Source organism: Lonchura striata, chromosome 2 (assembly GCF_050655825.1).
Source record: "Lonchura striata isolate lonStrDom1 chromosome 2, ASM5065582v1, whole genome shotgun sequence".
Taxonomy (NCBI): Eukaryota; Metazoa; Chordata; class Aves; order Passeriformes; family Estrildidae; genus Lonchura; species Lonchura striata.
The window spans coordinates 91,289,246-91,315,460 of record NC_140704.1 but is presented as its reverse complement, the minus strand read 5'-3'; the positions used below and the strand labels follow the sequence as shown (position 1 = coordinate 91,315,460).

The 26,215-nt window shown below is 37.4% G+C and overlaps 1 protein-coding gene across 6 annotated transcripts in view; it reads left to right on the top strand.

Annotated features, from left to right (window-relative positions):
- The window catches only part of GALNT1 (polypeptide N-acetylgalactosaminyltransferase 1), an 85,954-nt gene that overhangs the window by 38,180 nt on the left and 21,559 nt on the right, over positions 1-26,215 (top strand). For 3 of the 6 annotated variants that reach the window (XM_021528777.4, XM_021528775.4, XM_085573665.1), the window contains exons 3-5: positions 3,325-3,557; positions 11,011-11,185; positions 24,430-24,596. In XM_021528777.4, the coding sequence (XP_021384452.1) occupies positions 3,419-3,557; positions 11,011-11,185; positions 24,430-24,596 (481 nt within the window). In that variant the 5' untranslated portion in view covers positions 3,325-3,418. Of the gene's footprint in view, positions 1-3,115; positions 3,226-3,324; positions 3,558-8,919; positions 8,993-11,010; positions 11,186-24,429; positions 24,597-26,215 lie in introns of those variants that run through there. The other 3 variants (XM_021528776.4, XM_085573666.1, XM_085573667.1) reach the window with 2 other exon arrangements.

Below are 26,215 nucleotides of genomic sequence, written 5' to 3'. Positions count from 1 at the left end.
TGAACTTTCGCATCACTGTCTTTTCATCACTTCCCCAAACCCTCAAAGGATTCAAAGGGTTCACAAAGTGTCTTTTTGACATTTCACTGAACTGACAAAGGAATTTTCTTTTGTTAGAGGCAGATATGCCGCCAGGCTGTGCATTCTAAAGCACTTGATATAGTTGGTATTTTTATGGACGGCAAGTCTAGATTGTGTTTTTCCTGGTGTCTTGCTAATTTGAGGACTCCAAAGCACTGTGCTTCTGTGTGTTTTACAGTCTAATCTCTCACATGTCTGAATTCAAGAAGTGTGAAATTAAAAGAATTGGTAGAGTTTTCTTTCAAAACATGTATTTTATTAGCATTTGTGTTCTTTAAGTACAAGCAGGGTTGGTGGTGTGACTTGATTCCTTGCCCAATCATTTCTATGGTGTCTGACTTTGTACCTGTTATATGAAGAGTTTAAGGGCAGTCATGTACTATGTCAGACAAATTTTGTCTGTATACTGTATTTGTTTCTGCCAGTGGTTGATATGCATATCTGGGGCAGAAAATAGGGGACACTGGAATGATACTTCCTCGCTGTACTCTCCTGGAATGCAGTGACTTGAAGTTCACATTCAGGGGACTGCCTGAAGTAGGGGAGAGGACTTGGTATTTAATAGCTGATGAGGAGACTTGCAGTGCTGGCAGGGGATGGTGGTATTCCCTTTCTGGATTTTAACCTCTTGTGCTGAATTCACTTGATTTCTGTCAATGTAAGAAAAGAGAGTTAACAGGCAGCAGTCAATCTCTATTTACCATCTCCATACAGCTTTTGATTTTCATAGACCTGCCATTTGATTTTGGTTACATCTTTTCCAGCCAGGAAAAACGCTACTTTTGTCTTAAAATAAAGCTGTTCTTTGTTGTATTCATCCTTCTCCATTTCCCACTTGTTCCTTTTAATCCTTCTATATCCTTTTTGAAATTATAAGACTGGATGTTCACATAACACTCAAGATGAGAGAGCGGATACTGTGTAATGGAGTAGTGATGGCTTGGTTTCTGTTTTCTATATAGTGGTCAGTAGCAAGTTTTTCTTTCACTGCTGCTGATGGTTTTATAGAATTTCATAGTACAGGTTCTAAGATCCAGAGTTCAGGTCTATACTCCTAACTATTAAAAAAAAAAAAAGACCGAAAAAACCAACCAAAAAACCTCCAACCGAAGACCCCCTGGGAATTTTTTATAATGTATGTCACTTAATGTTTCATTGTGGTAATTTCATTTGTTACTTTATCATCAGGTTGTTAGTCATAGATACTTCTGCAGTTCCTAGTTTTTTACAGTCATCCCTGTAACATCAAAACTATATACATGCAAGCTGAGATCCCAAACAAAATTCTTGGTATTTAATGTACACCTATGCAGGAAGCAGAGGGTTTCTAGCTTTGTGGAAGTCCACAAAGTGGAAGGCCACAAGCTCCTGTGTTACTGTACCATCTAAAGCTGTGTGAAGGAACATCCTTCAGTGTAAAGGAGTGCAGGGAGGTAGGAATGTGTCTGCTGCCAGTAAGAAGAAATAAGCTGAATTTAGAAATGGGATGTCATGTCACCTTAAGAAGGGTGGGGGGAGGCAGGGGTCAGATTATAGCAATGAAATACTAAAGGAAGTGCAGTTTTAACGATGCAGGCTTTTAATGAGGTTTTTGCATAGTCACAACTGATGTACTTTAACCCCAGCTGGCATCCAAGTCCCATGCAGCAGCCAAACACTCACTCCCCACCACCCCAATGGGATGGAGGAATGAAAAATGAGTTAAAACAAAAGCTGCACAAACAAGTAAAACAAAACAAGGAATTCATTCAGCATTTCCCTTGGACAAGCAGATGCTCAGCCATCCCCAGGAAAGCAGGGCTCCACCACATGCAGTGATTGCTTGGGAAGACAAAAGCCATCACTCCAAACATCCCCTCCTTTGTTTTTCTTGCCCCAGCTTTATATGCTGAGCTTTATATGATTCCATATAGTATGGAATATCTTTAGTCAGTTGAGGTCAGCTGTTCCCTTCTGCCCCCCCAGCCTCCTCACTGGTGGGGTGGGGTGAAAAGCAGAAAAGACCTCCACAGTGTGTAAGCACTGGTCAGCACTGACAAAAATTATCAAGACTCTTTCTAGCACAAATTCAAAACATGGCCTCTACTGGTTGCATTGAAGGAAATTAACTCTACATCAGTCTAAACCAGCACAAAGGCTTGTGATTAAAGTTCTCTTTTCTATAAATTCTTTAGTTTTCACTGAAAGCATGTAAGAAAAACTTAGTGTATGTAATTTATAAAATCTTAGCATGTCTTTAAAGTCTACTTATTTTATTCCCTCCATTTTCTATGTGAAGAGTGTTTACATTTCTGGTTTTAACTAGTATGCTGTTCCCACTGGTAAACGTTTCAGGAGTACTCTGAGTTGAAATATGTCAGTAGTGGTTAAAAAAAATTTAAAAATTAAACCCTCCATATTCTAGTATGAGGAAGCTCAAAGCTATTCTTGATTCTGCCCTACTAGTCACAGAAATATGCAGTCGGTGTCTAAATCTGTAATTTGAGTAGGGCAAAAGAGAATTTCAAAGGTTGGCATTCTAAAATTGTAATGTATACACACTGAAAAATGTATAGAGGTTTGCATTTGCTCTATAATAAAACATTAAACTGAAAAAGGCAGTTCAAGTATCAGAATTGCTAACTTTAGCTTTGAATACCTAGTAAATGATCATGGTGGCTTATGGGTACTTTGTTAACCTTGCCTACTCTTTTATTTTATCAAAAGGGATGTTTGTTTTTGGTTTGCTGAAAGTAAAGCATTTGTCTTTCTGATGCTTGTGCAATAGGCAATTAGATCCTGTGTAAAATCCTGACATTTGTAGGCCAGCATTCCTAGTGATGGACCCAGAATATCAGTGTGTGCTATATGGGAGAAGCATATGAAATATTAGCCATGGGATTCACACAGTAGAGAGTGATACCCTGCTTCCCAAGATGTTCCTGGTTTTCATTCATTTAGGTTGTCCTGGTTTGCAGAGGATACAGAGAGTTTCTTCTAATGTCATTAGATGTGCCTGCCTTCTCTGTTTTGGTCACTCATTTTGATGTTTCAGGTGATGAATGTCAGCATAATAAAGGACTGGAATAATGCTGCTATAATTGACCCCATTCCCTTATCTCACTGGAATGCATAGGACATTAATTTTCTTGCATACATCATAAGGTAACTAAATTGTTACCTTTAAAATGGAGTTAAAATTTCTGATTTTAGCATCTGTCCTCAAGTAAATTTTGTGACTTCTTTTTTTTTTTTTTTTTCCAGATATAGAACGTGGTCTCTCAAACTGGATTAAAAAAAAAACCCTGTTGATATTTTTATTTATACTTTTTTATTTTTGTATTTGACTTAAAGTGCCATGAAAAAATTTGCATATTGCAAGGTGGTCCTTGCCACCTCTTTGGTTTGGGTCCTTCTGGATATGTTTCTATTGCTGTACTTCAGTGAATGCAATAAATGTGATGAGAAAAAGGAACGAGGCCTGCCAGCTGGAGATGGTAAGTTTTCTGCCTAAGTACTCTTTAAATTATGCTCCTTTAAAATTGCACTCTTTTTAAAGAGTTGGTTTTTTTTTTTCTCAACAATGCAGCATTGTGTCAGCATTTAGGAGTCACAGAATATTCTGTTTCTTTGAATGACTAGAGAATAACCATATTGCCTGAAACATATGTTGCAGACTTAAAACACTTAAGCTGTAGAATTTTAAGCACTAATGTATATGAAATAACCCTAAAAAACTATGCAACAAAAGATGCAGAAATGTAAGCCATGTTAATGCAGTCTAAAGCATATTCTAAATTTCCATGAGTGAGGAAGCAAAGGCACTATTAACTTCATTAGACGTGCTAATAAACCAAACCAGCAACCAAGCTCACTTGTCTGCCTGCCCCTGCAAAAAAAGACTTCAACCAACCAAATTGATAAACAGCCCACCTAATTGCCCCACAACCCAGCTAACCCAAAGTTTGGACAAAAAATGTAGCAATAAGGCACAGTAAATATTGTAATGAAAAGGTTTATGATAATAGAATGAACTTGGATGTAAAAGTGACAAATATGAGTACATGCTTGTCCAGATAACTTTTACATGAGAGCTGTATTATTCAGTACTAAAGGTTTTCAGATAAACTTTCACTTTTGTTATTGCCATCTTAAGTTTTTGAGTACCAATTAGATGAGCTGAGTGTGGGATTGTTTTGTTTGGGTTTTTTTGACAGCACTACTATAGATGTTGCCAACTTTGCTTTTAGGAAGTTAGCATAGTTGATCACATGGGAGAAAGGATTGGTGCAGGGAGATTTCTCATCCCTGCAGTGTCTCAGCATATGCATTTAGAACTCCAGGCAGCTGCCACCTCCAGTTTGTTTGTGAAGCATCTAATTTTGTAGCTTGGTGTCTCTCCCACTGAAAAGGCTGTGTCTGTGTTACACTGCTGATGTCGGAAACCTCTTCAGTGATGCTAATTGTTAAGTCCAGTGGTTAATTGCGGTCAAGGTTATTGCTTTCCATCACAAAAAACTTTTTCACCTGTTGACATCTGGTATGAATCTTGATCTTCCTGGGAAATTTTCAAAAGTATTTTAAGAATAATGTTGCTCTGTTACAGAATAACACTGGGGAGTTATTTAAGAAGTGTCAGATTTGGTTTACTTGTTTTCTTTCCCTGTGATGAAAACAAGCCAATAAATCTCCACAGAGAGTACTGTATAGAATGTAGAATTTCTGTGCTCAGCACCTCTGGAATCCTGTTTTCATGACTACATCTGAACATTTTAAAGGGGTTCTAATCCACCTGAATTTTACAGAATTAACTTAAATTTTCATTACTGGCATTGAATTTTTTGAGTTTCTTTTTCAACAAGACAAAAGCAAAGTGGTAAGAAAATTAATTAGGCTCATGGAGAAAGTATATCTTTTACAGAAACTCAGACTTTTTTTGTCCCCTTTTTTTTTTTTCCTCCAGAAGTTTGGAAATTCTTATGTGGTAAGATAATGACTGCTGTGTTGTTACGTAGGAAGAGATTGACTTTTTCACTTCCCATAAAGCAGATAACTTATGCCAGAAAACAGCAGGTGAAGTCAATATCTCTCAACTTAGTGTGATAGATTGATAATGTTGAAATTTCAGATGACATATTAAGTCATTGGGCAACCTTCAGGTGAGGGAGAGTCTTCAGTTTTGACAGATTAGTATTATGACTTTCCCTATGCAACACTAATTTTACTTAGTTGAGTACAGTCTTCATTCTGACCTTTACCCAAACCTGTGTGTGTTAAAATTCTTGATATGTTTATAATATCTTATAGTTGGCTGGTAAACAAACAAATGAAAACCCACCCAAATAAAACCTTGTATATAGTTTTGTACATTTTCTTGTTTGGTGGGGTTGTTTCAGTGTGGTGCTTTTTTTTTTTTTAACAGCTGATTTGTAGTAAGGTATGTGCAGGAATATGTCTGCTAGAAACCTTGGCTGACCCTGTGACATTTCCTTTTAACCAAGCTGCATGCCTGATCATAGATATTTTTACTTGTTCCAATAGTTTACTGATTTGGAGTCTGTAGTGGGTTTACTCCTGCTCACAGTGCCTGAAGTTTTTCAGATAACATTGAGGCTATTTTGTCTGTGAAGCTTTTATCAAAATCTGCTTTTTCACTTCACTTTTTCCTCTGCTTTTAATTTCCATAATTGAATTAGTTTTCTTGATTCAGCATAAATTATGCTAGTGTTCTGAATTTAATATCATCTTGTCCATGTCACTCTGGTATATAGCTTCTCTTTGCAATTCATGGAAGAATTCCGTAGCATTTAATGAACTTCCTCAATATAGGACTAAGTTTTTCTGAAGAGTTTATTTTAGGTTGTGCTTGTCTAGTTGGAAAAATCAGTCTTTAGCTATTTCAGCAGGGACAATGGATTTTGAGGACAACTTTGGACAGTTTGGGCTTTCATGAAGTTAGAAAGATGTTTTCCATAGGTCTTTAATACAGAAAATGGAAGTATTTTCTTTTTATAGAAAGAAAATACTTTTTAGGAAAAAGCCATAGCCAAAATTGTCTTTGGGCTCTTTCTCATTGGTATTGATGGCACAAGATGCCAGCATCTTAAATCGGGAACTTCAGGTTATATGTCTAATACTGGATTTTAGGTTATCCTGCTGTAATGTTTTTAGCATTGCTGAAAATCAGGAATAGTAAAGGAATGTGCAACTGTGGAAAACTTGGTGTATGTGGTTGTGGGGAACTGTAAGGTGAGTGGGATGAAAGCCTTGGTGTCTGCTCTGACAGAGATTAAAAGCTGGGAGTTGAAATGACACAGGTGTGGAGTTGAGGAGACAAAAGGTGAGGTAGAAGAGGGACAGGCCACTAGCCAGGAAGTGGAGATGCCTTGGGGAAAAGGGGGCCTGGCATGGGGTCTGGAGAGTACAAGACTAACTAAGATTATACCAGAGGGAGGGATAGCTGGAATCTAGTGACTGTAGTTGTGTGGGATGATTTGTTTGGGGACTTAAGCTTTTGCCCACTCTCTCCACCAAGGCAGAAGACATCTGCAGTGGCTTCACCAGGTAAGCTGGGGAGCTGGGATCAGAACACCCAACAGTGTTTCCAGCAACAGCCCATGAGCTGTGAGAAGCCCCTGTTTGTGCTGACTGATGTTGCTGCTCTTTATTCTCCCTGGTGTGACCAGAGGGGTTGGGAGAAAATGGGGGAAAGCTCCCTCCCGGTGCTCAGCTCTGAGGTTGCCTTGCCTCCTCTGACATGGATGGTGCACACCACTTATCCAAAATGCCACACATGCTCTTCCTATTGCCACATCTTCTGGGTGGTGGCTCCCTTTTCGTAATTCCTGGTGATTAATCAATAAAATTTACAAAGGGTAATTAATTGTCTATAGAAGGCTGTTGCTGTAAGTTCAAATGTTGCTATGAATTGGAAAGAAAATCACTTGACCGTAGTAAGTTACATCATCGATGTTATGTTTTTTATCCCAAATCTAAAATTTATGGGATAGTTACTTAAGCATTATTGTTTTCCTATGGAAATTGACATTACAATTTAGACTTTAAAGCCAGGAATAGAGCTTTATTTAATAAATGTAAACAAGTTCCAGATTTAAAGAGAGGGTTCAAGATGTTCTCCAACAGCTTAGGGACCATTAGGGGCCATTCTTGTAAACAAAATATACCTAGGTAGTACCACGGTTTTACTAATTAAGTAATAAAGATTTTTTTTTTTTTCTGTGCAGCTCTGTCTTATTTCTCTAAGAACCCTGTATGTCATCCCTCAGGTCTTGACTTAAATGAAAATTAAATGAGTCATTCTTTACCCCCAGTTATAGGCTTCCTAAAGGTCTGATTAAAAAAAAACAAACTTCCAGCTTTGGCACTTGATGTGATTTCTAAATAAACTTTCAGATTCATTATCTTTCCTTTTGTTTTTTTCTACCTCAAGGTACCTTCCCCCTTGTGTAATGATTAGGGACACTGGAGAATTTTTTAGAATTAGGACTGGTGAATTGCAAGAGTCATGTAATCTCAGCTCCTTGCTATTTACACTTTTTTCCTGGAGCAATGACAAAGTTAAACTAGGACCAGCCATTTTTGTCAATTGCCAATCAAGACTTTGTATTCTGAATTTCAAGCTCTGGTAAAGATGGAATCTCTAAATTGTGTCTTGGTTCTGAATAACCTCATCTGCATGAAAAAGTCCTACGAAGAAAAGTGAGCAATTTCAAGATTTAATTATTGAAAATGTGAACCATTTCTCATAAATCAGTCTTGTTCTGTTAAGGTTGAGTTGCATGTAAGAGGCAGAACTGCTCTGAACTTTTACGTGTCCAAACAGCTCTTGTAATTATGGTGATGCCTCCAAAGTTGACTGGACTTTGCATTGGTCAGTTTACATGGGCTTGAAAGGCATCTCACCAGAAGAATCCACTCCTTTTTCCTGGCTTTAGATGGTCTTAGATTTTGAATTATCTGGTTTTCATCAGGCATATTGCCCGGTAAAAAGAAAATTGTAGTCCACAGACATAAAGAGTTCCCGATTTTTTAATGAAGATCTGGAAGAGATCAAGCCTTCTTTGAAACTAATGGTTTACTGATACAAATAAGAAATATCTGGAAATACATTACTAGATTTCTTATTTAATCAGGTGGTGATTCAGTCATTCATTTAGTTTTGAAACCTGTGGCTATAAATTTGATTTCTGTTTGTGAGAAGAATGCTACCAAGTACATAGAGTCCTTCAAAATAAATTTTTTTTCTGTATTTAACTGACAAAAGAGGACTGTGGTTTGAATTCTTAACAATGCATCTAGTAGTAATTTTGGGCAAACATTGTTGGTTAGTGCTTGTGTGAAACCTACGTGCTTCTGTGGGGAAACAGATAACCATAAAAAAACCCAAGAGAAGATAGTTCTCAGAAACTTGAGAGAACATCTTCTGATGGTTAACTTTTCTTGGAAAGTCATTGCCCTGCCTGTGCCTCAGCTTGACTGCCTGTGTTTAATGAGTTAAACAAATATCTGGGTTTAGTTGTTGCTGGAATTTTCTGCAAGGAGAACTGAGGTAAAATGTGTAATTGAGCAGTATATAATTACTAATGAAATTTCAAAATTCAACTGATGAATCTGTGGAATTTGTACACCAGTATCCAAGTCACTAAACTAAACTCTCATCTTAAGCACATGTCATGTGCTAAACTCTCATCTTAAGAGGAGGATCTGCAAATGTGAGAGATGAGCTTTTGGCTGATTTAGCTATTCAGTTTAACTGGCTTAGTGAAAGTTAAGAAAGAACTGGAAGTGTAAATGAAAAGTGAAATTATTTTTTTCTTCTAAATAGGTCATTTGGTAGGATAAGATACTCTTCAGTACTCTGAAAAACATGCTGCATACAGCGATATCTGATAGAGTTTTTTAATTGTTTTAGGTACGTGGAACACCCATTGTTAAATAATTTTCTGTCTAAGTGAACCTATGTAGTCATTGCTATACACTTAAGAAAAATTGCTGTGATAGCCCAGATAATAATACCACGCTGAATGTATAAAATTAAGCCCAAATAATTACTTTTTTGTATACCATAATTTCAAGTTAATTACCCCCTGGAAGGCACAAATTCTAGTTTAAAAGGTTATGCAATTGCAAGTCAGCAAGTTCTGATGCAGGTTCCAGCCGCACCTTCTGAAGAGGCAAAAGATGCAAAGCAAGCTGCTGGCTCAGCTTAGCCCGTGGCTGGAACAAGCACCTCGGCCCATCTGTTCAGGATTTGCTCCAACACACTTACTCCATCCATTTTCAGTGGATGAATGACTGGCTGGCAGCTTCTGGGGTTTTATGGCTCAACAGGCCATCAAGGAGAGGTTGGTTAAAAGAAAACACCCTGTGATGGGAGGAGGATGGGAGGATTTTCTCTGCTAAATGCTCCTGTGTGAATCCAACTAGTGCAATCGCTTCAGGTACTTGAAAGTGGAAGTTTCTCAAGGAGCACGTTGTGCTTGTTGCCAGTTAGCACTAACTGGTGCTAACTGTAAAATGATGCAAAACCTGTAAATGATGCAAAAAGCATCATTTATTGTAATATATATTTAAGTCTTAGTGTTTCAGCAAAGATGGAAGGCTCAGGCCTTTTTTTTTTAATTTTCTTTTTATTCTTTATGTGGCTGTTTACTCTCGTTTACTCTCTGCCTAAGGTTTAATTGCACTGTGCTATCCTAGATGGAAATTAAAGATAATTTGAAGCTTAGCTTGTTTCTTGGGGATTTGGTGTCTTTATTTTAAAATAGTTTCTGTTCCTCTGTTTAGATCTTAAATTGCTATTTTTAAAATTAAAGTCTTGCTGAATTTGTAAAGCAGTAATATAGTTTAAATTTAGTATTTGAGCATTTCTGTTCAGGATAAAAGTGAATGGCACTTGTAAAGAGAAGTGTAACTTTTTAAAAACTGTTCTGATTTTTTTACATATTTGGTTTAAAACCATAAGTAATTAAAGAGTCTGAATTCCTTTTTTCCCATTCTTCCTCTTCAGTTTGATCAGATATTTGATATTTAAATTTCTTTGGGTTTAAGACATGTAGTGTTACTGTTTTGATAATGTTTTCTTACTAATATTAACCTTCAAAATATAATTTTGTTGCACAAAAGCAACATTAGTACAAACAAGAGAAATTGTTTCTAAACTGTTGCTGTCAATGTCATTCTGACAATAAAAATGTGGAAATATATGTAAAGCTACACGTTAATGAAACCTTTAGTGTTCTGGAACATCATTTATCACAGTCACAGAATAAGCTGAGTTGGAAGTGCCCCGTCAGGGTAATTGAGTCTCTCTCCTGGCCCTGCCCAGGACTCCCCAAGAGTCTCACCATGTGCTTGTCAGTGTTGTTCAAAGATTTCTTGAACACTGTCAGGCTGATTCTGATGCCATTTCCCTGGGGATCCTGTTCCAGTGCCCAAACACCCTCTGGGTGAAGAACCTTTTCCAATATCCAACCTAAACCTCCCCTGACTCAGCTTCAGGCCATTCCCTGGGGTCCTGTCACTGATCACCACAAAGATGAGAACAGTGCCTGCCCGTCCCCTTCCCCTCCAGAAGTTGCAGACTGCAAGGGTCTGTGAGGTCTCCCCTCATTTATATCCCAGATTTTTCTTGCACATGCAGGCTTTCCTGGAAAAGTTGAATTTTCCTTTACAGGAACTTCGTAAAGTCAATTATGATGTAATAGTGGATAGAAATAAATCCTTATTGTTTTTTTACTTGAATTGTGATGTGTAAGAAAAGCATTTAACTATTTCTGTTAAACTCCCAAATGTGAAGATTGGTTTTCACTTTCAAAACCTGGTGGGTTTAGGACTGTTCTAAATGTGAGCACTCCTAGAGTATAGATTAATGTATAGACTAACAAAAACAAGCTTAAAAGGTGTTAGTAACATTTTGTTTTTTCAAAGTTCCAGAACCTGTACAAAAACCACATGAAGGACCTGGAGAGATGGGGAAGCCTGTGGTCATTCCAAAAGAGGAGCAAGAGAAAATGAAAGAAATGTTTAAAATAAATCAATTTAATTTAATGGCAAGTGAAATGATTGCACTCAACAGATCTTTACCTGATGTCAGGTTAGAAGGGTAAGTACTTTATGTTGTATTAAAACTGTACTCTCTTTAAATGAAGAATGTGCAAAGACTAATCCAAAACAACAGTACAGGTCTCTAAAGTATTACTGTTCCAGCAAACAGTTGGAGAATTTCTGTATGTAAGATACTTATTAGTAAAATAGAAAAAAAATCTGTATATAAGATGGACCAGCAGAAACTAGTTTTATTCGTTGTATTCAACTTTAAATCTGATTACAAGTATGAAGCCTGTTCAGGGAATAGAAATTAATTTGGCTGAAGGAAAGTTAACTTAAGCATTGGCATTTCAAGAAAAAATCACTTATTTGAAAAATTCATGCATTGCTTGTAATGAGGCAGACTAAAATTCTGCATTATATAAAATAAAGGAGATTGGGTGATGAGAGAAATACTTCAAAAATTTTCTTACCTAATGAAATGTGCAAAGCCTCATTTAGATTTCATTATAATGTTTCCTAATATCCATCTGGTTTGTTTTTGATCTTGCCTCTAGAATATTGATCCTTTCAGAGCTATTTGAATCATAAGTAATTTAAAAAAAAATGTAGTCTTGTTTTAACAAAAAATAAGATTGCTCTACTCTTCTGGGACTATGACAGGATAGATGATGACTCCCCCCACCTCAACCCCTCATCTTTATGAAAGAGGCATTCAGATTGAATAAAACTGAAGAAACAAAATTTTCCTAATTATCTACATCATCTTGCAAGAATAATTTCTTTAGAAGCTCTGCTTTGCTGCTGTATACACAAGGCCTAGCTCCTGAACGAATTTGTTTTCATCTCCTACCTTAGAAGATAATATTAGCAGAGTGAGATGAAGCTCTTACTGCTTTTCATTTTTAATGTGTGATAAAAACTGGTTTGTAGTGATCTGTGTTTCATCTGTTGTGATGAAAGTGATTCTGGAGTTCCTGGTAGGGCTGGTGTTGTTGATGCATTGCTGGTGTTCTTAATAATGGAGGTGTATTTTTCAAAATATTATTTCACAAGATTGAAATAATGTAGGTTTAAAATCAATTTTCAAATATGAAATGTACATTTGACGCTCTAAAATGTTGACTTTATCTTAACCTTTGAGAGGTCTAGGCTTTGAATTGGACAAAAATGGAAAAAGAAATTGTTATAAACTATTAGAAAATTATGACCTAGGCATCACTCAAATTTGCAGGCAATTGAAATTGCTATTTCAAAATCCAGTTTAGCTAAATAGAAATTTTTATCTTTCCCAACTCTGCAGTTATTGTGTTTCACAGTGAGACATGTTCTATAAGTTTTGTAATGTTGCATTTTCTTCTCTTTTCCATTTTTTTCTATATACTTGGTGTGTGAAAGTGGAATCTTTGTATGTAATTTTAGGTATAGTCTCAGGAGAGAGTTGGATTTTTCTTTTCTTGTAAATTCCTGCCAAAATTTTAACATTTATGTGTGTATGCGTTTTTAGTAGTTTTTGAGAGAAAAACGCTTCCCAAAAATCTCTACCATTTGTCATCTTTTCAATGTGTACTTTATAAGGTCATGGTAATTAAGAAGTCATGGAGAATCTTAACATTTCTCTGGCAAATTTGAGTACAATACTGTGTTTACAATGCAAGGGTTTCTTAATCTGTATGTGCAGATCAGTATTATTCTTCAAGAACACTGTAACCATGTTCAGAATTGTGAACACTATAAATGTACTCTGGTGTTGTGTGTATGTCTGATGAAACTATTTATCTGATTAGTCAAAATACTCCAAAGTCAGAAACACTCTCTGCTGCATTAGTGTTACTTCTGTTGTAATTTGTTCTATCTATGTCCCTGGTAATATGGAAATAGTTTGTGGAGAAGGAGAATGGGTAATTTTTAATCATTCCTTACCACACTTATATGCCTACAGCACAGCTGCCAGTAGCACTTTCAATCAAGATTTTGAAAAAGCAGGATATGTTCAAAGGCACGCTTAGCTGTTCAACCATGTAATTATTTTCTTCACAAGTTTTGTGGGTTGCTTCCTTTAATGTGGTGTGGCGGGAAGAAGTGATTATTTCAAGTCCTCTAATTCTCCAGCATGTCAGTTTTTCTGAAGTACAGAAGCCTGCAGAGGTTTTGCCTAGCGTTTAATCATTGGAAAGCTGGTGGAATTAAGAGTGCCAGAACCAATTTGCCACATGTATTTAATGGGAATGGCATGACGTGTCAGCTGGAGAGGAGTTTGTGAAGTAGACTGCTTCATCCTTCAATTAATTTCTAGTTCTGCCAAACCCCTATCACCTGTGCAAAAGCAAGTGTGTTTGTCCTGGAGTGCTCATAGGTTAATCTCTGCAGATGATCCACTCTGGTCACACTGTTTCTGTTTCGGCCAAGAAATTTTGTTCCCTTACTAGAAGAACAGAAATGTGAGCTTCTTTAATAACTTCTAGGCACTTCTCCAGCTAAGGGAACTCCTCAGTAAAGACATCTACAGAAGCTGGCATCTCTGTTCTGCCAAGTGTGCCCCAGTTGTATTTTCAGGTTTATATCTATTTTTATTATTTGGCACAAAATTACTGATGCACACAGACACCTATGAAATCATTGATAGGTGCCTGAATTGCTGGTCACTTTGTGTCTGTAACTGGGAACACTGATCTACTTCTCTTTATCCCAGCTGAGTGTGATTTACTCAACAGAAAATGTTAAACCAGAAGAAAATTTTTCAGCCTGGATACTTCCCTGAATCTGGACTGCGACATGTTAGTATAACAAACTAATATGATGGACAAGGCTACAACCTCTGGAGGAAAGCTGTTGCAGGGGAAGAAGCAGCTGTGCATACCAGATTGATTTTAAGTTGTTAATAGAATTATTCTTGCAAGCATGTCTTATTCTAGCCTGTGAATCAATCATCAAAGTGGGAGTTGATTCACAGTTGCCAGGAAAATATGCAGCTGTGGGCTTGACATGACAGCAAAGAGCGAAAGATGGATGATCAGGAACACTGGAGTCTTGCCTTGATTTTGCTGAAGATGAGGGAGGCAATGAATAAAATAGGCACCAGTGAGTAAAGTGCATGTTCAGCTGTGCCCTGTGTGCCTTAGATTGGTGTTCAGCCTGGAAAGTAGAGGGGTTGCAGGCAAGAAATTTGCACATGTTGTATGACTGGGTTTGGCTCTCAGTACAGTAGTTGGAGGTGACTTCAGAAGCTGCTTTCCAAAATGAAGAATGAGTATTGTGTTCTAAGGCTGAGCTTTCCAGCCTGAACTCATTAGATAACAATTTGTGGACTATATAAAACTTTTAAGTAGACATTTTTTCCCTGTTGTGAATTTAAAACACATTTCACTTGAAAAGAGCTGCTTAAAACACTTGTTTTTTTTCAGGCACAAGCAATCAAGTCTTCAAGGAATGAAGGCATAGCTGCGACAGAATGATTTTGTGTTCATGTGGGCTCTGGTCCCCACTGGAGCTTGTGATGCAGTGCTAGCAGGGTGTCATAGTTGCAGGTTGATATTTCTTGGATGGTGATGGGCTTCCCCAGGCAGACCTGCAGCAAGCAGGAGTATCCACGCTCCTTGCTGATCCCTCAGCAAACCTTTTTCCAAGGCTACAGGTTCTATACAGTTTGGCATAAGAGATCTTCCTTTTTCTGTTTTCCAGTTGGTATAATTTTGCCAGAATTAAGGTTATCAGGCATCTTATTATACCTCAGTTAGTTCTGCATAGAGTCTGGGATCTTTTAACTATAATTTCCTCAAATTGTCTGTACTCAGGAAGGTAGGCGTGCTGGTATTTTGAGTGCTATAAATCATGTTAAGGTGTAATGAGAGTTTTTAGCCAGATGACCCTACATATTTTGAGTCAGCTTTGTTTAAATCCATACAAATTACAACTTCAGCCACTTCATGGAAAAAAGAAAGGTGCATATCTCTGAGATCTTTGTGTTTAACTAGTACATTAATGTTGTCAGATTGTTATTATTCTAAAGGTGTTTTTTTCTGGATCAAACTACCCTGCTTAGTTCCTGCTGCCAAGCTTACTTCCACAATTAGGAGGAAGTAGACAATTTTCCAAGTTAAAAGCCAATATTCTATGTTACATGTATGTTGTGGAGTTTATGGCAATTATGCTGGTCTTCTTTCTGAGGAAATCTAGTAAAATAGTAATTTTGACTGATTCTGTCATATCTTTGGTTAGAAATAATAGAATTTAGATTTCAGCACTGTTAATTAGATGATAAAATATATTTTCTTTCAGTTACAACAATCTGGTTTTCATATTTGTGCTTTAAAAATATAATGCTGATTTTAAGTATGACATATGCACATGAGAATATACTGGAATTCAGAATTATATCTTCTCAAAGCAATTTTATTTGCTTTATACTTTAGGATACTATACTTGAATCAAAATATAACACATCCATAAAATTAACATAATCTCAATGTGAGGAAAATAGCTTGAGTAGAACTATTCATAGTAAAACAAATGTAGGCACACATGCAAGAGTGTGGTCTTGGGACTCAAGTGTAATATGTCATAGGTTTTTTAAAAGACAGCACTCAAGGTATTTGTTTCTATATGAGGCTTGTAAAAGTGTGCTTCCTACTTAGTTATTTAATTCAAAAGAATAGCTAAGGGATAGTTTTATACTACATATAATTTGGTATAAATGCGGACTGCAGATGAAAGAAGTTTTCTCATCACTTCTGTTGATGCTAATCTGATGATTGTGTGGCCTGGATGTTCACTGACTGGATGGACACCAAAAAAGTAGAAAAAAGTATTGTTTGTTGATTCAATAAACTGAAGAAAGACACACATTTTTGATTACCAGATCTGGTGGAAAGAAGGGGATGAGACTAAACTGTAATGGCAAAAGGTGGGTTTATTGCATTTGGCAGCAGCCCACAGTTGCACTGGATTATGTGGAACGTGGTGGGGAGGAAAGCTTTCTTAGACCCTGAGCATTAAAATCCTCATAAAGCCACGGGGATTTAAATAGCTCCATAAGTTGTGATATACTTTGTGAACTTCAGGTAATCATTTAGCTCAGGTCATAGTAATGTAAAAACAATTAAAAAAAGAGCAAAGTTTTCAACATAAGTGGAGCTTTTGACTCAAGCTAGAAATCCAGACTGTTAATTAACCTGGCATCTGTAAAGAAATCTGCTGACCTCATCACCAGCAGTGTAACTTGCAGCAATGTCATGGAAGCCAGAAAGCATGAGAGGTACTAGAGACTTCACCGTTCTTTCAAGCAGGAATGCTTTTTCATCTGGCTTTTGTGGTGCCTATAGCTTCTGCTGCCTGTTGCAGAATCAATGTTTGGAATTGTTCTTGTTCACATTGATTTAGTGAGTTAGCTGAAAGACATTCTCTATAAACCTTTTCCCTAGAGAAAGCTTAGAGCAGAAAAAATAGCATTAAATATCAGCTTACTTCCTGTAAACTGTTGGTTTTTTATTTTTGGTGGTGGGAAGGGGTTACACTATATACACACAGATATATATATATAGCTATATATATATATATGCACACACACTCAGATGAATATGTGCACAAACACTTGGCAGTCTCATTCTTAATTGCAATCTTCTTATTCATGCTCATCTATTTTGGATGAGCTACCATATCCTGAAATTTATTCAGATTGTTAGGTCAGGTATGGAAAATAATTGGTCTAGAGATCTAGGTTCAACTTCAGACTCTGAGGACAGAGTTGGTCTTTTTTCTGTCAAGAGATGCTTTTCTGTGATCGCTTCCAGGATAAGGAAAATAGTCAATTGCAGCTACTATTATTTTTGTGAAATTCTGCTTGAATTCTATAACCACAATGGTTTTAAGAACCATTTTGGATTTTGTTTTCAGGGTTTAAGAAGATTTCTACTTGACTCATGAGATAATGCGACCTTTCTTATATCCAAATCTTTGAGATCAGAAGAAAGGAAAATTTCATACTCTTGATGTCAGGTAAATTATGTAATACTATTGAAGGAAGATATTAAGCAGGCTGCATTGAAATGTTTAAATAAGGATAAGGGATTTGCCTGCATCCAGGGCACTTGTTCAGAAAGAATAATTGAAGTTGTGATATGAGTTACAGAAAAGAATTCTGAATTACAGAAAAAAAATCTCTTGCTAAAATGAACTGTTCTGATTTGCTTAGAAGAACCACGTTCAAGGTAGTATGAAGTTTTGTTGCAACCTTATCTGCTGTGCTTTTTCTTTGTTCAGTTGCAAGTTAAAGCTGTGGTGGTATGCAAAATCTAAGTAGTGAAATGTGGTTTGGCGTGTTTCAACAGCTAGTGATCCTATCTCTCAGAAGAATTGCTTTTAGTCTTTTTAACTGTATTGCTTCTATATGAAAATCAGATTTTTATCCAGCTTGACTGTCTTCAATTTAGGAGCTTGGAGCGTTCTTAAAACTTATGTAAAAAGCAGATTCATTAGCACCCCCTGTTAAATGATATTATGAAGCTGCTGCATATAGTTGATGATCTTTGTGGGTCCCTTCCAACTCAGCACATTCTGTGATTCTGTGATCCAGGAAAGACTAAGTCAGTGTTTACCAGAAAAACACCCCGTGACTTGAGTCCTGGTGGTTCTTGATATAGTGTTTTGACATTTTCTCTGATATCCTGCTACAGGGTATTCTCCCTTGATGGAAATTTAGGTCAGTCTCAACAGCTTCAGGGTGACTCTGAGTTTTATTTCAAAACTTGTTTTCACCTGGATTTAAGTAGAGAGGAGGTTTCTTGTCAGGCATAGCTGTGCCTCAGCTCTGTAACATTAACTTTATTGCAGGCTATAACTTAAAGCATATGAACAAATAAGCAATGGAATACTGACATTTTATAGTGCTGCAGCGATATTCATCAGATATCAGTAATTAAACCTGAGGCTTCATGAGGGGAGTTCAGATTTTCTGATTCTGTTTTCTATTGATCTGGAATTAACTTTTGTAACCTCAAAGGAAAATAAATGTGTGTTTTCAAGGCAAAGGATACTGATGCTTACTTTCCAGAGACTCTCAATGTATTTTAATACTGAAACGTGAGTTGTTTGTACTGCATCAGTAATATTAAACAAATTTATTACAGAGGCTGTGCTGTGTAGTATTTTGTCAATACTTCAGCTCTAACCTGATTTTCAGCAAGACTTGGATTACTCCTATGTGTCATTGTCAAATTTAAGTCCTGGGATGCCGTTTATTTATAACTGCAGTTTTTATTTATAACTGTTGTTTGTAGTATCCAAGATGAGAGATTGTATTAAATTTGTAAGAAGACTAAACACGCTTCCCTTCCTTCCCCAGTCTGTTGCTAGTTCAGCTTTCAGAAATGCATTGGCACTGTGTTATCATACTGCACGTACGAGCACCAATCTGAGCTCCACTGGGATTGCCCAACTGAGCTGCTCAGAGCACAGGAGACTCTTTTACTTGTGTTCCATCTCTGTCCTTTATCAGAGTGCTCTGGGCTGTGTGCACTGGGCTAGAAAACAAGGATTGCATACATGTTTTACTGCTGTTAATGTTTTTGAGCCATTGTAAATTATTGCTCATGGCTTGTTCCTTTGAAAGGCTGGTGGAATATGGGAATAGAACTGGAAAGAAGTAGAGCAAATCATATCTCAGGTAGTGTCTGACTCTGTTAGTTTTCATGATTAGCTAGATATCAGTGGCCTTATTCTGAACAATCCATATTAAAAAACAAGTTCCAATGTGTATCTTGTTGTCTCATTTCTCCTCTGTGGAGAACAACATGTTGGCAGCATCAGAAGGGGTAGAAACCTGTCCTGTAGTACTTTAGAAATTTAGCATTTATTTCTAATGCAGACTGTAATTATGCCCTCACATTTCTAGAAAATGACCTAAAATTTATTTCATATTTTGCCTCAGTAATGAGGTTTTCCTCATTGTGTCTCACTGCATGAGCATTATGGTAGTGTATAACTGATTTTCTACAAGACCTCTTCCCTGCTTGTAGCTTTGTTTGGGATGTAATTTCTTTAGTCTATGAGAAGGTATTTAAGAGCTATCCAAATAGTAAATCCTTGTTTTTCACTTTCAGAGATGATTTAGTATGCCTTTGAAGGGTGTGCAGAGATCACTACTAACACTGTAAATATGTCTTTCAAGATTTGCCAACATTACATATGTAGCACTCAATCTTGGGTTTCAGGAATAATATCTAAGTAAATTGATCCATGAATGCAATTTTATAATATTGATAAAATGCCAAGTGCTATTCTGTAGTAAGATGGCTGCACAGTTGCAGGGTTTTGCTAATGTTTTATTTGGAATGTTTGTCAAAGGCCCAACAGTAAACGGAGAGAGGCAGCATGAGGACAGCACAAGTGTTGTCCCAAGTTTCCTGAGTCTCTGCATGCCTGGCTGTGGCCAGAGTGGGTAGCTTTTTTATCTCTGAATTAGACACTGAGGAGATCAGATGGGTATCAGAAGAATTTCACCTTCTGATGAATTTAATTGAAGCATCTTGTAGGATCATCTGGTAGATTTCTTCTGCCCTTGCAGTGGCGAAGTACATTTGTTTCCTTATTCCCTCGCTGGAAGGAGAGAAGAGAGTTCTGTTAGATGTGAAAAAGGATTGAGTGTGTATGCTTGTGATGTTCTAGAAAGTGCAAAATGAAAAGTTGTCTTCTTTGCCTGCAAGTTTGTGCTGAAGCAACAATTATGCTATGAGATTTAATGGCTTAATTTTATTTAGACAAAATTGCCTTACTTGTTGTCTCTTCTGGTTATTTTTGTAACATCTCCTGTGGACTGTTTGTACTCTGGGTTGAAAGCAAATTTAGGAAAGCAGTTTATTCAGAGGCTCTTCAGATGCATTTGAAGTAGCATCAGGTAGTTTTCAAGTGATTATACCTAGTCCATTAAATAAAATTCTCTCAGGTTTTTTCTCTGAATATCTTCCCATGTAAAACCTGCAGACCTTCTATGAAAGATTCAACTTATACCTTCACAAAGAGTCGCAATAATGGACAAGCAAAACAAACCTCGCAGTAGCTTTTAGCCTTTCATTTAAAAAGCTTTTGTAATAGACTTAAAACTTTGGATTCTGGCTACAGGTTGTCAGGGACAACATGTGCTTATTTTGCTGTTACTGTTCTTGTTTAGCAGTGTTACAGATAAATGCTAGGATCTGTACACCTTTCTTTGTTTTTAGTCCATTAAATTTGTTTTCAAGTTATAAAGTATTCTAGCTTCTAACACTGCCCTGTGTTCTTGGGGAGATGTGAACTACGTAGTTACAATGAGCTGGGCCAAACTGTTCTCATGGAATCAGAGAATCGTAGAATCATGGAAAGGTATGGTTTGGGTTGGAAGGAACCTTAAAGATCCTCTAGTTCCAACCCCTCTGCTGTGGACAGGGACACTTTCTCCTAGACCTGGTTGCTGAAAGCCCCATCCAGCCTGGCTGTGAACATTTCTCAGGGTCATCCACAGCCTGGGCAACCTGTTCCAGTGTTTCATCAGCCTCACAGTAAAGGATTTATTCCTATTATCTAATCTAAACTAACCCTATTTCAGTTTAAAGCCATTCTCCCTTATCACATCATTACAAACTCGTGTAAGAAGTCCCTCTCCAGTTCATTTATACCCCCTTTAGGTCCTGAAAGGTGCTATAAGGTCTTTCCAGAGCTTTCTCTTCTCCAGGCTGAACAACCCCAGCTCTCTCAGCCTGTCTGCATAGGAGAGGTGCCCTCAGACAGCTTTGTGGCTTTCCTCTGGAATTGCTTCAACAAGTGCATGCCCTCCTTATGTTGAAGGCCCCAGACCAGAATGCAGTACTCAATATTCTGAATATATGATGTAAGATTACAAAAAGATGAAATTCTGTGAAGAGTAAGCGTGAGCATCTTACAAAGGTCAGAGCAAAGTCATATCTTTATAGTTGTGTGTTTCTAAAATAGCTTTAAAAAGCCTAGATACTAAATGTAATTTTTTTTCTCACATCTGATTTTTGATGGGGCATTAAAACTCTTTCATAATTTTAATTCTATTTTCTATGTAATTTTCCACTCTATTTCTTTTGTGGTTTGACCCCAGGTGGCAAATAAGCCCCATGCAGCCACTTGCTCACAGTGGGCTGAGGGAGAGAATCAGAAGGGTAGAAGGGAAAAAAATGCATGGGTTGAGATAATCAGTTTAATCAGGACACCAAAAGCTACACATGCAAGGAATTCATGCACCACTGCCCATGGGCAGGCAAGTGTTCAGCCATCTCCAGGAAAGCAGGGCTCCATCACCTGTAACAGTGACTTGGGAAGACAATACCATTACTCTGTATTTAACAATCTGGCCTGGTTTTCTTCAGTGTCTTTAGGACACAAGTTTCTGTTTATATTTGAATTATATGATGTTTCTGGGGAGTTTCCACAATCTAAATAATATATGGAGTCTCATTAGATGAGAGTTTGCATAATCTACAGTGAATGCTGTAGATTAAGGAAAGGATGATGCATTCCATGAGGAGTAGACATTCTCAGCTGCTGTTTGGAGTCTTCATTAAATTACTGGAGATGGTATGCCTTCCTAATGTTATGCACTCAATTTTAAAACAGTTTGAGGCACGATCCAACAAAAGGAACATAATGTATTAGTGGCTCATTAAAATTCAAATTGTCCTTAATTCATTGCCTGTGTGTCATACCCCTCATGGTTTTATTCTGCTTCTAATGTTGCACAACTTGGTTGAAGCTAATGCTTTATTTTAAATTCTGTAGTACTCCTTTCTGGGGTAATTTGTTTTCAAATGAAAGACAAAATAATTCTTTATTTAAATGTTTGTTAATAGAATAAAGCATGAGGTTTCCTTAGAAGGGTAATGTCTAATCATGGGCATCAAGTGTTCTATTTTATTTGTCTTATGTTCTGCAGCAATATATTCCTGGGGCAGAAGTTACCGAGGTTTTCAAAATTCAAAACAAGTTTTTTTTTGTATTTATTCATAGCAATTTGTATGGATACAGCTAAAATAGAATATATATAGAAGGGCAGGTAAATGGAAAATTAAAAAACAAGTCTCATATTTTCAACCCTTTCATTTGTCTTGCCTGCATCAATGAATTTCATACCAAACACTTTAAGTATAGCATTCAAAAATGCTCAGCAAGTTTTGTTATGAAACCACCCCGTGTTTCTCCTGGCAGCCCTTTTCATGTTGGTAAACAAGTGTCATGGATTAAACCTAGCCAGCAGCCAAGTGCCAGTGTAGGGTCACTCCTAAGCTGTTATCCCAGGAAGGGCTGGCCTCTGGGGGTGAGAATAGACATGTTTCATTTTGGCAAAGTGAAGATTCATCTTCTGCAGGACAGAGCAGGAGGAATGCCTTGCAATGGGGAGGAGATCCCCAAAAAATTCCTGTAAGACTTCCTATTAGTGCTAAAAAGTTCCTCCTCAATGACAGATCTCAAATGTTTTAATATATTTGTATTTCAGACAGTGCAATGCTGTATAAACATTGTAGGCCCTGATCACTTGGCTGATGTTTATACCAGTTCATTGATTTGAGCTCAGTAAAATAAAATCTTGTGTAAAACCATGATAAAAGGTAAGGCTGAAGATGACAGATTTCATACTACAATAGTAGATCCTGTGGCTATCCCAGCATGATATTCCTGGTGAATGACACATTGTTACTGCTTTTCATAGAGAACTGCTAACAGGTTCTCTCAACTTTTTTACAAATATTCTTCCAAAAAGTAGCAGAGCAATTGGTGGATTTGTATTACTATTTAGCTAAAGGTCTACAGTCAGAAACTTATTTTCTGGTTTAGGGAGCAGTGCAGCAGAAGGAATAAAACATTTCGGGTTTAAAGTAGCAAAGTAGACTGAACAAATGGCAAACATGGGGATAAAATTATTTGGCTTATGATTGAATTTTTCATCTGAAATTCATAGTGTTTTTGTGAAAAGCTGTTTTATTTTTCAAGGGATACCAAAGAAGTTGCTTTTTCATTTGGCATGCTTTGCAAGTTTGGTTTTTTTTTTTTAACATGTGAAATAAATCAGGATAATGTAGGGATATATGGAAGCTTTCCATAAAGATTTTATAATGTTCAGTTCAATGTGATGAATAATTAAATTTGGCATAGTTGTATAATAAGTAGGCATAATATCGAAGGCAGATAGTGCCTGATCTGGCTGGTTCAATTCTCAGAAATGATTTCACAGAAGCCTTTCCAGGTATTTCTTCATTTGCACCTGGACTTACTGATCCCTTCTGAGATGTCTGTGCGTGCTGGGCTTTTGTCACCACCTCAGAGCTGAAATGCTGGCTTGCTGTGAGAGCTGCTCTGAGAAGTGCTCTGGCTAAATGAGTTATCCAGCTAATAAAATATTGATGTTGGGAGCCTAGTTCTGGCTGACATTCCTCGTGTCACTGTTTGGCGTGGTATTGGATGCTGACACCGTGATCCTGTTGTATTAGCAGGCTGCTCCTTAAGCACTGCTTGTGGATATTTAGGGTAGAGGATATGCACTCTGTGCTGTTCAAGCCCTTGGACAGTGCTGCTGTTAGGATGATAATCATGAATACTTGTTAATGTATTGTAGCATTTAGATCAGGTTACATTAAAGTGAACTGACTCAACGATTTGGGATCTAGTAAAAGCTTTTCTGTTGGAATGGAGCTCCGTTGAATATATTTATTTTTCCACCTCGGTGTTTTCCTTTTGTTTGAGATCTGCATATATTTCTTCAATTTGGATTCTTAAAGGATTAATAACATCAAATCTTACATAAGTAACAGTGTCATTTTTAAATGTGCAGGAGAAACAGATCTGTGCAGAGAACACTTAAATTTGTGTGGTTAATTTTTAGAGCAGAATTGGAATTTTTTCAGAATTGTGATCAGCACTTTGGATGCAGCGTATTGATTTTTCTAAAAGATAATGAAAACATCATTTATTTTAAAATAGCATTGTGAAATGTAAAACTTTCGGCTGCATGTGGGGTTACTTGAAGCGTATGCCATAGTTTATATAAATGTCCTATCTATGCTGTTAGGAAAGCTAAACCTATTATTTTCCATGCTAACTTTGGAAAGTGAATTTAATTCTCTTTTAATTTGGCAAACTTTATAGCACTTTGAGCATGTATAATATATGCATTGTGTGCTCCTTTGTCACACTCTGCATAAAATTGACATATCCAGGATGTTAGTAGCAATCCTCAAGAGAGAAACCTCAGACTTGCAGCTCTAACTGAAGCCTTGACCTTTACAAAGCCTGCTTTACTTTGGTTTGCAGGTGTAAGACGAAGGTGTACGCGGACAACCTTCCCACGACAAGCGTTGTCATTGTGTTCCACAACGAGGCCTGGAGCACGCTGCTGCGGACGGTGCACAGCGTCATCAACCGCTCCCCGCGGCACATGCTGGAGGAGATCGTCCTCGTCGACGACGCCAGCGAGAGAGGTGAGGACAGCGCCGGTGCCTAACCTGCTGCATTTCAAAAACCAAAGCTGGCTTGACGTGGGCTTAGCCCTCTTTAGCAAAGCACAGCACCTGGGGCAGGGAAGGCAGAGGGAGGAATGCCCATTTTGGAATACAGATGAATCATGCTGCGCTGAAAGCTGGTGTAACTTCAGCTGTCCGGTTACTTTTCTGTTGGCAGCATGAACTTTGTGTTTTGCATTTAGAATTTTAGCACATTCATACAGCTTGAAGGTGTTTAATACTTGAATCACCTGGTGAATAATAGCAAAAGCAACTCTGTTTGTTGCACACATTTAAATTTACTATCACTGCCACTGTTAGGCTCGGTGTTCAGAGGGATCAATTTTGATTATTCAGTTTGTGGGAAGTTAAAACTCAGTTTCTGTGCTGCAGGAGGTTCCATTTCTTAATAAATAGCACTCCAGATGAATACTCCATGCTACAGAATGACACTTGCTTTGTGTAATAAGCAAAACTTGAAACTGATTTTTTTGTGAAATATACTATTATTATTTAGATTTTAATCTTTATAGTTTTTTAAAATTAGAAATATTAGAAATAAAAATAATATTCTATATAATACTTAGCATTTAATTTTGATTAATAGTTGATATTTGGCTTGTTCTTTACATAATATTTCTTGATGGTATGGCTTATGAAGTATTTTTTTCTTGTGTTAGCAAATAGAGGTGACAGGTTTACTAAATAAAACATGTCTATATACATGTCTATATTTTTATATTGATCCACTTTTTTTTCCTTCTCTTTTGAAAGTTTCCTACTGGAACCAATGTGGTAGGCCACTAGAGAAAAAGTCTTGGCAATCACCAGTTGTAGGCTGTTGCCTGCATCAGAAGGAATTCCCGTGTGTAAGACACAGAAGGGTTTTACAGCATACTGACATCCCAGCCTATTGCTTCTCATTCTAGTGATGCAAAATTCATGTATTGCTGCCTATGGTAATTCCTGCTTCAGAGTGAGATGTCTGACTATTGTCCAGATGACAAGATCTGCCCAAGATCTGTGTGTACAAAGAAAGGTGCTGGATTTGCCCCAAGTAGCTCTATGATACATGGGTTATAGTGTAATAGGAGGCTTTAAGATAGGAACTTAACATGGTTAACGGGACCTTTTGTAGCTGAAGAGCATTAGAAGTGGATTGTTGCTCTACCACTAAGGTGGTAGCACACATACCAAGTTGCCCCTTCAGTTTATGCGTGTGTGCACGATGCCTGGCGTGCTGGCTGGGTCGGTGTGGGGCACAGCTGAGCTTGCACTGCTCTGCTTTCCTGAGGAAGCTCAGCACACGTACCCAGGTTGTGTTTGCACTTGTCTCTGCTCCTTTCCTCTCTCTTGGGCACCATCACTTGCTTTTGCTTTTCCTTTTTTTACCCAACTCTTAAGTGCTTCAGCTAATTCCGGTGCAATTTGGAAGAAAGAACAGAAGCATTAAATACAATTACATTCCGGCAGCAGAGGAGAAATGCCTATGCAAAATGCCACAGAAACGTGTTCCACATTAAATGAGAGGCATGATCAACTTTTGCTTTTACAAAGGCACGACATGCAATTTTTGCTTTTTGCACTTGTGGGTAATT